Source organism: Calypte anna, chromosome 13 (genome assembly GCF_003957555.1).
Source record: "Calypte anna isolate BGI_N300 chromosome 13, bCalAnn1_v1.p, whole genome shotgun sequence".
In the NCBI taxonomy this organism is placed as follows: Eukaryota; Metazoa; Chordata; class Aves; order Apodiformes; family Trochilidae; genus Calypte; species Calypte anna.
This window is the reverse complement of record NC_044259.1, coordinates 1,258,229-1,270,622: the sequence shown is the minus strand read 5'-3', so window position 1 is coordinate 1,270,622 and position 12,394 is coordinate 1,258,229. Positions and strand designations below refer to the sequence as shown.

The 12,394-nt window shown below is 54.4% G+C and overlaps 1 protein-coding gene across 7 annotated transcripts in view; it reads left to right on the top strand.

Moving 5' to 3' along the window:
- PCDH1 (protocadherin 1) overlaps nt 1-12,394 on the top strand; it is a 56,325-nt gene that overhangs the window by 33,986 nt on the left and 9,945 nt on the right. The window contains exon 5 of one of the 7 annotated variants that reach the window (XM_030459227.1): nt 3,673-3,695. The exons of the other annotated variants lie outside the window; for them this stretch is intronic. Within the exon in view, the coding sequence (XP_030315087.1) occupies nt 3,673-3,680 (8 nt within the window). The 3' untranslated portion in view covers nt 3,681-3,695. Of the gene's footprint in view, nt 1-3,672; nt 3,696-12,394 lie in introns of those variants that run through there. 7 annotated transcript variants of the gene reach the window in all.

Sequence of the window (12,394 nt, the reverse complement as noted above, 5' to 3'; positions counted from 1 at the left end):
TGCTCTGGACCTCTCAGATGTAGAAAATCCTGTTGGTTTTTTGGGGGTTTTTCTGACTCATTTTTATTTCTTCCCTTTGGAAGCCCCACCCAACACAATCCTCTCCCTGCAGTGCCCTGCACATCAGAGGGACCTGACCCTGCTCTGACTTTGCTGACTGAATGGGTGACACTGCAGAGCCCACAGCCTTGGAGAACATCTCAGGGCCAGCCCCAGACTCACCTTGCTTTTTTTCCCAGGTCACCAAACCACAGCAGACTTCAGGTTTTCCTTTTCCTGTAGACAGGTGGGAGCACACAGTTTTACTCTAAGAACTCCTAAATGAGCTTATGCAGGGACGAGGACTTCTCCTGTCCAAGGGAAAGGAGGAATTCCTGGTCTCCCAGACCCAGGAAACCAAGTTACACCTCCTCCAGTCCAGAGCAGGAACATTTCCCAGCACCATTTCATCTCAGCAGGCCTGGGGTTGGGTCACCTGGCAGGATGTATGACATGAAACCAGAGGAGCTTCACCTTCACAAGGTGGCTGCAAGGTGAGGTACAGGTTATGGTCACTTGGGCTGCACAGGGCTTTTTCTTGTGCCTGGCTGCAAATGGCCATGGAAATGGTCATGGAAATGGCCACAGAAATGGCCACGGAAATGGCCACGGAAATGGTCATGGAAATGGTCATGGAAATGGTCATGCACAGCTATGTTTATCTTGGGCCAAATCTAACCTCCTCTTCTTTGGTGTAAAGTCCATTTTTTGTGAAGAGCACTTTCTGTCACCCTCAAATTATTCACGGGTTCAACTTGAGTTCACAGAATGGGGAAGCAGGAAGAAGCTTCCAGAGTTAGAGCTGGCAGAGGACCAGGAGGGTGGGGTGGGTCCCTTCTTCCTTTGCCCAGGGAGGTGCTGGAGTCACCACCCCTGGATGTGTCATTTGTGTGTGGTGTTGGGGGGATGGTTTAGGGCAGAACTTTGTTCAGTAGGGATGCTGCTTGGACTTGATGATCCCAAGGGACTTTTCCAGCCTAAAAGATTCTGTGATTTTATGCTGCTCTCCAGGGAGGACATTTCCTCAGAAGGAGCTGGATGAAGCTCCTTCAGACTCTTTTTTTGTGTGTGTGCTCTCTAACATTTTAAAACCTGCACTGAAGACCCCATGCCCTAACTTTGGGGGGGTGTTTGGAGCACTTACAGATGATACCAGGGGGGGAGGACCAGCAGCTGAGGAGCCTTTCTCTTGGGGAACCTCTCACCCCAGCCAGCACCCCTGCATTTCATTAGCACAAGTGCCAGGCCAGGCAGCTCCCTCTTCCCCAGCTTGGTTTGCTCATCCCTGTCCCTGAGCAATTCCCTGACCTGAGTACCCCAGGGCTCCCCCAAGAGAGAGCTGGCAGAGGGCAGGGGTTTGGCAGCAGCCAGGTGAGGCTGAGTTCAGGTTTAGCATCTGGCCAAGACCAAAGGGACCGAGTGTGAAAGCTCCAGACAAGCAGCATCCTGCAGCAGTCCCCAGCTATTTGTTGTCTTCAAAGTCCTGCTTCCTTAGAAAGCTCCTTTTGAAGTCGTTTGACGTGCCATTTCCAGCTCCTCTGTGATCTCACTCACTTCTTTTCCCTTTATCTGCTCCTGGATGTCTCTGGGAACCATCCTGCTAGGCAGGACCTCATCCCACGTAACGGGACCTGCTTGGGATTTCAGCTTAATGCTGGAGGAGCTTCTGGGCTCTTCCCACCTGAGGAGCTTGAGGACTTCACACCGCATTTTCTGTCTCAGGAAAAAATAGCCTGGGCCTGAGTTTGAAGGATGGGGGTCAGGTGAAGGTCCCTTAGGTGGAAAAAAATCTCTCTTGTAGACAAGAGGCAGAGAGAAAGGGATTTGTTCCTGTCCCCAGCAAAACCAATGTGAGCTCTGCTCCAGAGACAGGTCAAATGTCACTCTCAGTTGTTCTCTCTTCCCTGGGTTTTTATCCTTTGTGCTCTTCACTATCAATGAATCTCCCTCCCTGTCTCCTCCCCACAAGCTCTCATCCATCCTGCTCTGAAGGCACCTCCGAGGAGCTCCAGCTCTGGACACTCCATCCATCTCCCATTAGTCGTGGCATCTGCTGGGAGATACCAGGGCTGGGCTGCTTTGACTCAGAGCTTCTCTCACCAGAGCAGCCCCCATGTTTGCCTTCCCTTTGCAGAGAGCTGAGGCTCCCGACAGGAACCAGGGCTGGTTGGGTGGGAGCTGCTGCAGCCTCCTCCCAGGCACTGCCAGCTCCACAGGGAAGCCTCATGCTGGTCAGTCCCTTCCTCCCTGGGTGCTCTGCTTGGAGCTGGGCTCCCTTTCCAACACCTCAGCCCTCTGGCAGGTCCAAGCAGGACAAAGAGCTTCCCAGAAGCAGAAATGGCTTGTTGAAAGGCTCCCTTTTCCCAGGCAGGACTCAGAGGAGTGCAGTGAGAGGTTGTCCCATGTTCATTCTTACTGGAGTGGGATGGAGACGGGGCTGTGCCTTTGTACAGGCTGCCCAGATCCCCTCTGCCATGGGCTCCAGCCACACACCCTGTGGAGGGCTGCAGATTCATGGATAGGAGAATGGGATTGACCAGGGTCTGATGGACCCCAACTGCTATGGGGCTGCTCTGTCCACCTCCATATCACAGAATTCCAGGCTGCTTGGGTTGGAAAGAGACCTTAAAGACAATCTGTTCCAACCCCCTGCCATGGGCAGGGACACCTCCCCCAGCCCAGGGGGCTCCAAGCCCCATCCAACCTTCAACACTGCCAGGGATGGGGCAGCCACAGCTTCTGGGGGGAACCTGGGCACCCAGGGGCTCAGCACCCTCACACCAAACAATTTCTCCCTCCCATCTCCTCTCCATCTCCCCTCTCCCAGCTGCAAACCCTAACCCCTCATCCCATCCCTCCAGGCCCTTGTCCCAAGTCCCTCCCCAGCTTTCCTGGAGCCCCTTCAGGCACTGGAAGGTGCTCTGAGGTCTCCCCATTGCTCCCTTCTCTTCTCCAGCCTGGACACCCCCAACTCTCAGCCTGGTTCCAGAGCTGCTCCAGCCCTCCCAGTATCTCTGTGGCCTCTTTTGGACTTGCTCCAAAATCTCCATGGCCTTTTTATGTTGGGGACCCCAGCTCTCAGGAGAGCAGAGCAGAGGGGACAAACCCCTCCCTCTCCCTGCTGGGGATGCAGCCCAGGACACAAAGTTGGCTTTGAGGCCACTGCCCCAGCACAGCTCCTGCCCACTGGGTTCCCATCAGGGTTGCTTCCTGCCCATTGGGAAGGTCTCCTCCAGAATGGACATCCCCAAACTGTGCCAGGAATAAAGCAGAAGCACTGGGAGAGGCTGGGGAAGGGATCAGGGGAGAATAGCAGGATGCTGGAGGAGACAGACAGAGGTTCCTATACCCAGCATTTCTCCATCACTTGTCTCCATGTTTAAAAAATCTTAGTTGGAAGTGAAAAAAAGGAGGCAGGGAGAGGTTTGGGTATGATCTTTGCTGAGGGACCTGTCAGAACAGCATGGTGTGTTGTTTTATAGCTGCAGAGGAAAGAGAAGATGGAGTAGGGAATGGAAAATGACAGAGAGAGAGTAGATGTGATATTTGCCTGATGTATTTGGCTGGTAATTAGTATAATGCCAATTAGACAAAAGTAATCTCTTTTTATTTCTTCTTTTCCTTCTCCTTCAGCTGGATAAGTTATTGCTTGAAAACGTGCCAGCTAAAACCAAGATATTAAACTTGGAGGGATATGGAGATCTCTGTTCCTTGAGGATCTCGAGATGAAATTACCCAGACAAGAGGGATCTCCACAAAAGCAAGAGTTATCTCTAGAAAGAAAATGAAGGGAAGGGAAAGCAAGGGGAGAATTCCATGCCCAGCACCTGCCAGGCAGGAAAGGCACCCCCAGAGCTGCAGCTCAGTCCAGGACAGGAGGCAAATCCCACACCAGGCAATGCTGCTGCCATGGGATTGCAGCTTCCCTCAGATCCCAAACCCTTCCCGTGCTCTGGCAGCAAACCCTGCTGCCCACACCCTTACTTATTTCCTTCCCCAAGCTCTGGATTTATCCTCTTGCTGACCCCACACCATCAGGCAGAGGACTGGGGGGGTTTTGCCTCTTGGTCCCTCGGGACAGAAAGCTCCATAATGGTCACTTCTGGCTTCCTTGCAAGGGGCAAGTGTTGATCCTGGACCTCTCAAAGCCCAGCTCCTTTTGAGCTCTCCACCTTCCTGCTTCTGGGATGCTCTTTCCAAGAGGTTCCCACTGCTTCCCTCCAGGCCACGACAACTTTAGCTAAGGGGAGATTTTTTCTAGCAGAAGGAGCAGAGCTGCCCTTACTGTCTTCTCCATTTCGAGAAAGGATCATTAACAGAATTCTGCCCTCGGACTGATTCTGCAGGTTTTCAGACATCTCTGGGGGCCTGTGAAATCCAAACCTCCCCATGATCATCCCTGGTGCTCTGGGAGGGAGGATTGGGGTGGGACAGAGCTGGTTCCTTGCTCAGTCTGCCCCCAACACAAGGTGATGCTGCAGCCCCTGTGTCCTGCCAGGAGGTTTAACAGTGAGTTTCATCCTCCACCTGATTCTCCAGGGTGGGTTTATTTTTTATTTCATTCTGTGCCTTTAGGATTGCCTCTGGCAGCTCTCCCTCCAGTGGTGCAAACTCCCAGTGGTTGCATCTCACCTCCAGCAGTCTGTAAACTGCAGCACCCAGGGGTAGCTGGAGGTTGAGGTTCCCTCTTGGAAACGATTACTCTCTATTTATATTTTTTGTCTTTATCCACAAGAGTGCCTTTCCTGATAACAAACTGAAAGCAGAGCAGAACTCATCAGGATCTGGGGATTTCTTTATTTTTTTTTTTTCCTCCAAACCTGCCTGCCCTCCTCTTCAACCTCAAAAATGGTTCAGTTCAGAAGCTCTGACCACCTGGCTTGATTTCTTGGCCTCTTATTTTTTTGGCCACGCCACGGGAGGATTTGCCTGGTGCTCCTGCCATGTGCCAGCCCCCAGTTCTCTCCCTGTTTTGCTGCCACTGCAGATTTTTCAGCCTCTGGGGGGGTTTGAGGTGGCTCTGATATTGCATTTTCAGCAGTTTTCTGGCCTGCCCCTTCACTGCAGAGAAATGGGCCGGGTGGTTCAGAGGTTCAGGCTCTCCTGCTCTTCATCTTCGAGGGCTCAGACCCCTCCTTTGGTGGCATTCAAACATTTTTCCATATTTCCAGGACCATGCCCCTGGTTTAACACTTGCAAAAGGTTTTCATCCCCATTTGGTTCTCCATGGCTGGGTGGGGATCTACGTGCCCAGCAGCAAGCAGACATTTCCTCTTCAGGGCAGCCCAAGAGCCTTTGGATTTCATGCCCATCCTCTTCAAAAACCCATGGCAAATTCTGGCAGGGATCTGGCCTCTTCCTCCTCTGTGTCTGCCGGATGGATCAGGCACCCAGCAAGTTCCTAAGGTTGGAACTGACTGTAAAAAAAAAAAAAAAAAAAGGAAAAAATGGGATGACAAGTGGACATGCTTACTTTGCTCATGAGCAGCCCAGGAAAAGACCAGTGGGAAGGAAGCAAAACCTCTGAGTGCAAAGCCCTGCTGCCATTTCCTCTCCTGCTTTCCTTGAGGTTTGGTTTGACTCCTGTCCAAGGGCTCTTCCTTCCCCCCCTGCTCTGCTTCTCTCTGAGTGGCCTTGGGTTTTTCCTTTGTTTCCGGATCCCCTGGCTCTGAGAGGCAAGCCCTTCTCAAGGAGTTGTGATTTTCTTTTGTCCCTCCACCACTTGTGAGACTTGAAAGGCTCCGAACTGCAGCTTTGCTTTTGTGACTCCCCGGCCCCCCTGCCAGAATCATTTCCCCCCTCTCATTGTCCTGCCAGTGACAGATTATTGCGTTGGTGATGGGGCCCAACAATGGCTTTGTTCCCAGGCAGACACACACGTGTCTGCCAGCTCTTTTCTCCTTGCACAAGAGCTTCCAGCCAAGGGGACAATGAGAAGCTGCCACCAAGGAGCAAACCCCGAGAGCGCTCCTAAATCCAGAGCTCTGCTCCGAGTTGGTGCCCCTGGTGCTGCTCTCCCAGCTCTGATACAATCATGGGATTTTCAGGCTTGGAAGGACCTTTCAGATCATCCAGGTCCAAGCCCTGCCATGGGCAGGGACACCTCCCACCAGCTCAGGTTGCTCAGAGCCCCGTCCAGCCTGGCCTTAAAAACTTCCAGGCATGGATGGGGCTTCCATCCACTGTGCCAGGGGCTCAGCACCCTCATGGGGAAGAACTTCTTCCTAACTTCCAATCTAAATCTCCCCTCCTCTAGTTTGCATCCATTCCCCCATGTCCTATCATCCTAAAGATGCCCAGTGCCAGCCTGGGACTCTTAGGAGCCTGGGGGTGACTAAGGTGGTCTTGTTGAAAGTGAAGGAAGGAAAAAAAAAATCATGAAAATATCATGATTATCTTCTTGAGGTACAAGGAGGACACCTGAGGTAGAGGAGGTGGGACAGGGACCACCCTTTCCAGGAGCAGTGGAAGGATTGGGCCCTGTTGGCATGAAGCTCTTCCCATGTTCCACACATCCATCTCCCACCTGCAATGGGACCTGCACTGAGGATCATTCCCCAGCCTGCTCAGCCTCGGGCTGCTTGGCATTTGCTGTTGTACATGTGTGTTGTACAGCCTTCTCCTCCATTCCTGAGCACTTCAGCAGGTTTCCAGCAGTAAAGCTGAAATTTTCCATGCTGGGTTTCCTTCAGGTTGATTTCTTTTTCTCTCATTGTTGTTTTTTTTTTTCCTTGTCTTTCCTTAAGTTCTAGCAGAGGTGTTCCAGCTGGGTTTTTTGAGAACAAGACACGCTGTCTCAGCCCTGCTAACAAAGTGCTCCTCAGAACTTCTTTCCAAGAGCCATTGGCTTCCCCAGGCTTTGGAAGGGAAGGGGTGGAATTTGGCACGGAGGCTCCCAGCACCAGGCAGGGGTTGTTTGCCCCAAAATCTTTGAGTCTGTGGTTGAAGGGCTGCCAGCACACAGCCCCATGGAGCTGCTCCCACACATCACTTTCTGTGCCCTTCACACAGTGCTGTTTCTCAGGGCTCTTGTGTCCCTGCCCTCCCTCAAAGACCTCACTGCTTGATGGACATAGAATCCCAGACTGGGCTGGGAGGGATGGTCAGGGACACCTCCCTGAGCCCAGGGGGCTCCAAGCCCCATCCAACCTTCAACACTGCCAGGGATGGGGCAGCCACAGCTTCTGGGGGCAACCTGGGCACCCAGGAGAGCCCCCCCAGAGCTCAGCACCCCAAAGCCTCTCGTTCTTCAGCTTCTTCTCCCTTTGATTGTCCTTCCTGGGGTGAATTCTCTTCCCTTCTCCCCCTTCTCCCCTGGCAGAGGCCTCAAGCTCCAGTGCCCTCCCTGCTGAGCTGATGGGGGGGGTACCAGGACATCAACTTTAATTAAATGATAAGGGCAGAGCCCCAGAAGTGGGGGAGATAAGGGCAGCAGCTCGGGGGCTGCCACCACACTTTGTAATTAGCTTTGAGAAGCTCAGATTAACCCTCGGGGGGAGGCTGGGGGGAGCACTGGGGCTCAGGCCAGCTCTAGGGGTGGAGGGGCTACAATTTGCCTCAAAACTCCACCTGGGATGGGGGCTGGAGGGGACCCTTCCATGCTGTCCCCCCATGCACATGGAGCTGGGGTGGGATGGGGGTGACCTGGGCCTCTGGCAGGGTCAGGATGAGGATAAAGCTGGAGGATTAGCTGCCCAGGTGCCCTCTGTAAGAAGCATTTGTTGCTTAAACACATCCTGTTCCTGGTAGTTATGGGGTGGCTCAGGGCAACTGGGTTGCTGAGCTTGTCCCCAGGGGACTGTCCCCAACCCCTGGAGAGGTGGCAGGAGTGCAGGGCTCATTCCTCCTGCAGGAACCAGGGGACAGGTCCAGAAGGTCAGTGTCCCAGGGATGCTCTGAGAGGGGAGGAGGGAGATGGGGTAAGAGGATCACTGTATGGCAGCAACCCATAATAATATGGACCAGGAGCTCCTCGGGACCTGACCCGGTGGCTTTGGTCCCTCCAGGTCCCCTTCCTTGGGCTCAGCTGAGATCAGTGCAGAGAGACCCAGAAGGTCCCAGAAGGACCCATGTGTGCTGGGGAGGCTTTGGGGGCAGAGGGGGGACAGAACAGCCCCAGAGCTCCCCAGCAGGAACCTTTGGGAGGAATCCCAGGCATGGGGTGGGAACGTGGCAATCAGGTAGGTATTTGGGTAGCAGGAATGTGCATCCCAGGCATGCAGGAGCTGAGAGCCCCTGGGGCCATCAGGTGCTGTGGATTGACACCTTCAGAGCCTTCCCTTCTCCTTGGGCAGGGCCTGGGGAGCAGCCTGGGTGCTCTGCTCCCCACAGCTCCTTGGCAAGACCTTTGTGTGCTCCTGAAGTGCTGGAGCAGTGGAGGCTCAGCTGGGGATGGCAGGAGCACATAATGAGGTTGGTTTGGTGACCACAGTCTGATTTGGTTACCAAGGGGCTCCCCAATCTTTCTGGGGGGGATTTGTGGTGTGTCTGGAGGTGTCATGAGAAGTTCTGGGTTGGCCAAGGGCCAGGAACCAGGATTTGATGATGGAGTTAGACTTGTTCCAGTCTTTTCTCCAAGGTGGGTGAAGAGGTTTGCCCAGGAATGCTCATTGCCTGGCTTGCTTTTCAGTTGCTTGAAGTTTTGGCACTTTGTTGCTTTATTTCTTTACAGTGGGCCTGTATCACCTAGCAAATAGTTTGGAAATGTGGCAGTGAAACCTCTCCCAGGTATTTCACTTTGAAAGGAGGAGTAGGGAAGGAAATTTCTAGGTATTTTTTCTCTTTACTGGCTAGTAAAGCAATCCCCCTATCCTCCCACCCTCTGGGGAGATAACTCTGTGATCTCTCGACCTTTTTATTGTACTTACCCTAATTTCTCCAGCCTGGGGGGATGGAATCTCACTAGCAAAGCCTCTTCTCCCTGAAAAGCCTGGAATATCTCCCAGCTGCTTCAGTCCTCTCACCCGTAGGCACAAAGGGACCTCAGGGAAAATGTTTTCCAGCAGATGAGAACTCTGCTCTGCATCACCAAGCAGCCTTCCAGCCAGGAGGTGAAGGAAAACTGCGTGGCCAATCCTAATTTGGGCACCTCCTAACCCTTGAACCCTGTAATCCTATTAAGGCAGTTCTTAAGATAATTATTCTAGAGTTTAATGTCACCATGCTGCTTCTGAGAGCTGAGAGAAGGTTGAACCCCACTGTGTGGGGGGAAGGAGCTGATGGAAGTGGCACCAGGAGCACAAAGCCCGTGGCAGGGGGATTGGATTTGTTTCACTGCAGGGGGGTTGCAGTGGAGATGAGGTTGGGGTTGGGGGAGGCAAATGATGGTTTTTGGAGTCCTGTGAGTGCCTGGTCCTGCAGGGTCAGGGGCCAGAGACAGCAGTGCAGGGAAGGGACTGGTGGCCAGGGGATGCTGGTGCTTCCCAGCTCTGCTGATGGCAGCAGGGAGGTTGTGCCTAAAGCTCTCCAGCTACAAGAACACATCCTCTGGGACCCTGGGCTCAGCCCCTCGAGGACCCTGGGCTCAGCCCTTCTGGGACCCTGGGCTCAGCCCCTCTCTGCCAGCAAAGCTGTTGAGCTCTCCCTGAGCTGCTGAGCCTCTTGGGTGCTTCTGTCTCCATTCATTAGGGGTGGGTTCTGCCACGATGCCCTTGGCAGGCTGGGGGAAGTCGTTTGCTTTGGTGCCACCGGGATAGACTCCAGGGAACCCATTTTGATCCAGGTGTGGAGCTGTGGGGGCTGACAGGCCATGAGCTCTGCAGCAAGCTGCCTTTCACTGCCACTGTTTCACAGGAGGGGAGGGATGCTCAGCACCATCAGGTCCAGGGGAGGCAGCTGCACCAGTGGTACCACCCAACTGGGGCACCTGGGAGAAACCCACCTGGGTCTGAGGTTCTGTACTGGGAGAGCTGGGGTGTTGCTGGTTTTTTAATCACAGACTTGTCAGGGTTGGAAGGGGCCTTTAAGATCATCCAGTTCCAAGCCCTGCCATGGGCAGGGACACCTCCCACCAGCTCAGGTTGCTCAGAGCCTCACCCAGCCTGGCCTTAAAAACTTCCAGAGATGGATGGGGCTCCCACCACCTCTCTGGGCAGCCTGTGCCAGGGTCTCGGCACCCTCATGGGGGAAAACTTCTTCCTAACTTCCAATCTAAATCTTCCCTCCTCTAGTTTGAATCCATTCTCCATGTCCTGTCCCTATCTGATATCCTGAAAAGTCCCTCCCCAGCTTTCCTGGAGGTGTTTTTGCCCCCTCCAGAGCTGGAGGTGTGGCTTGGAGCAGCATTCTGGGCAGCACTGGGGTCAGGCTGGGATCCCAGCAGCCATCTGCCTGCCCTCTGGAGTGGTGGTGTTAAGTTTGGAAAGCCATCTGTCCGGGTGGGGTGGTGTGAGAATGGGTCCTGGAGCCGTCTGCCTGGGTGTTGTGGTGCTAAGGATGGTCCTGCAAACTGTCTGCATGGGTGTTGTGAAGGAGGGTGGCAGCTCAGGAGAGGGAAAAAGAGGTCCTGCTGTGGGAGCTCTGAGCTGGGGCTCTCAGCTCCTGCTGTTGTCATCCCCATCGATCTCTGGAGCATCGCTGGGGAAATGGGCAGCAGCCCTGCAGCCTTCCCCAAGGCCTGGAAAGTCCAATCAGAGTCATGTCTGTGCTGCTCTGGCCACGTGTGATGGGAATCAGAGACCAGAAAGGGCTGGATCGGACATTAGGAAAAAGTTCTTCACCGTGAGGGTAATGGAAAACTGGGACAGGATGCCCAGGGAGGTGTCTGAGGCCTCATCCCTGGAGATGCTCAAGGTGAGGCTTGAGGAGGCTCTGAGCACCCTGAGCTGGGTGAGGGTGTCCCTGATACTGCAGGGGTGGCACTGGGTGACCTGGAGAGGTCCCTTCCAACCCCAATTATTTTGTGATTCTATTCTATGATTCTCTGACTGGGGAGGTGCTGAAGGGGAACTTGCTGCTCCCCATGTCCCCATGCTGAGGAAACCCACATGGCCCACCTCACCTGGAGGTTTGGATTGGAAACCTTGTGCCTGGGCTTTGCCAAGGAGCTCATGGCTCCACAGCTCCCTCCAGCACAGCTTCCCCATCCCCAAAACCCTTGTAAAGGGGAAGTGGGGTGGAGAAAAGCCACTGTGCATCAAAGGAAGCCCCTGCTGGGCTGGCTGGGTGGAGATGGGCACCTGAGCATCTCTTGCTGATGGGGAGCTGGTGGGGAGGCCCTCCAGGATCCTGAGTTGGGCTGTGGGGGAAAGGCAGAGAGGGGGGAGAGAGAGGAGGGACTCCTCCCAGCATGGCTGGGTTGCAAAGATGTGAAGAGTAGAGGATTGGGTAGGGTGGGATGGATGGGATGGGACTGGGGGAGTAGAATAGGATGGGATGGGATAGAGGAGTAGCATTCTACTGGGGTGGGATGGGATGGGATGGGATGGGAGAGGAGGATAGAATGGGGGAGTAGAATGGGATGGAGTGGGTTGGGATGGACTAGAACAGGATGGGATAGAAGGGAACAGGGGGGGATAGAAGAGAAGAGGATGGGACAGAAGGAAAGAGCGATGAGGCTGCAGCTATTAAAAAAAAAAATGTTGGGGCACAGTATCCAAATATCTGAACTGTTAGGTTGCAGAGGAGCAGGAACAGCCTGCAAAGCTGCAAAGCTGCAAAGCTGCAGAGCTGCAGAGCTGCAGAGCAGTGGTGGCTGGGGGAGGCAGCACAGCAGGAGTGGTACCTGGAAGGGAAGAAGCTGTAAAACACGGCACCACTGGAGCAGCAGTGCCTGAAGGGAAGAGAGCAGAGGGGGGGAGGCAACACCTGGGGGGAGCAGCAGCACCGAACATGGCACCTGGAGGACCTGGCACCCTGGGGGAGCTGTACCTGTAGGCAGCAGCACCTGGAAGGATGCTTCTTCCTGGGAATGCACTGCGGGAGGGAACGGCACCTGTAGGGAGCAGCTCCACGGGAGAGTGGTCCCACTGGGATGGTACCTACAGAGAGTGGTCCCACTGGGATGGTAGCTACAGGGAATAGCCCTGGGGGGCCGTCCCTGGAGGCAGTGGTGCTGGAAGGGGCTGGTGTCTATAGGGAAGAGGGACATGGGGGAATGGGAGCTGTTGGTGGCGCCTGATGGGGAATGGAGCTGTAGGGAGGAGCTCTGTGGGTAATGGTACCCACAGGTGTGAGCACTCCAGGGAGTGCTACCTGGAGGAGGGATGGTGGAGTAGGGGAGTGGTGGCTGCTCTGAGGAGCTGGGCTGTGGGAACAGGGGGTTGTTGGAAAGAGCAGCCCCAGGGAGGCTGCTCCCGTTGTGTTTGAAGCTGTAGGGGCAGGCAGGGAGGAGGGTGCTGCTGGGATGTTAGGTTGG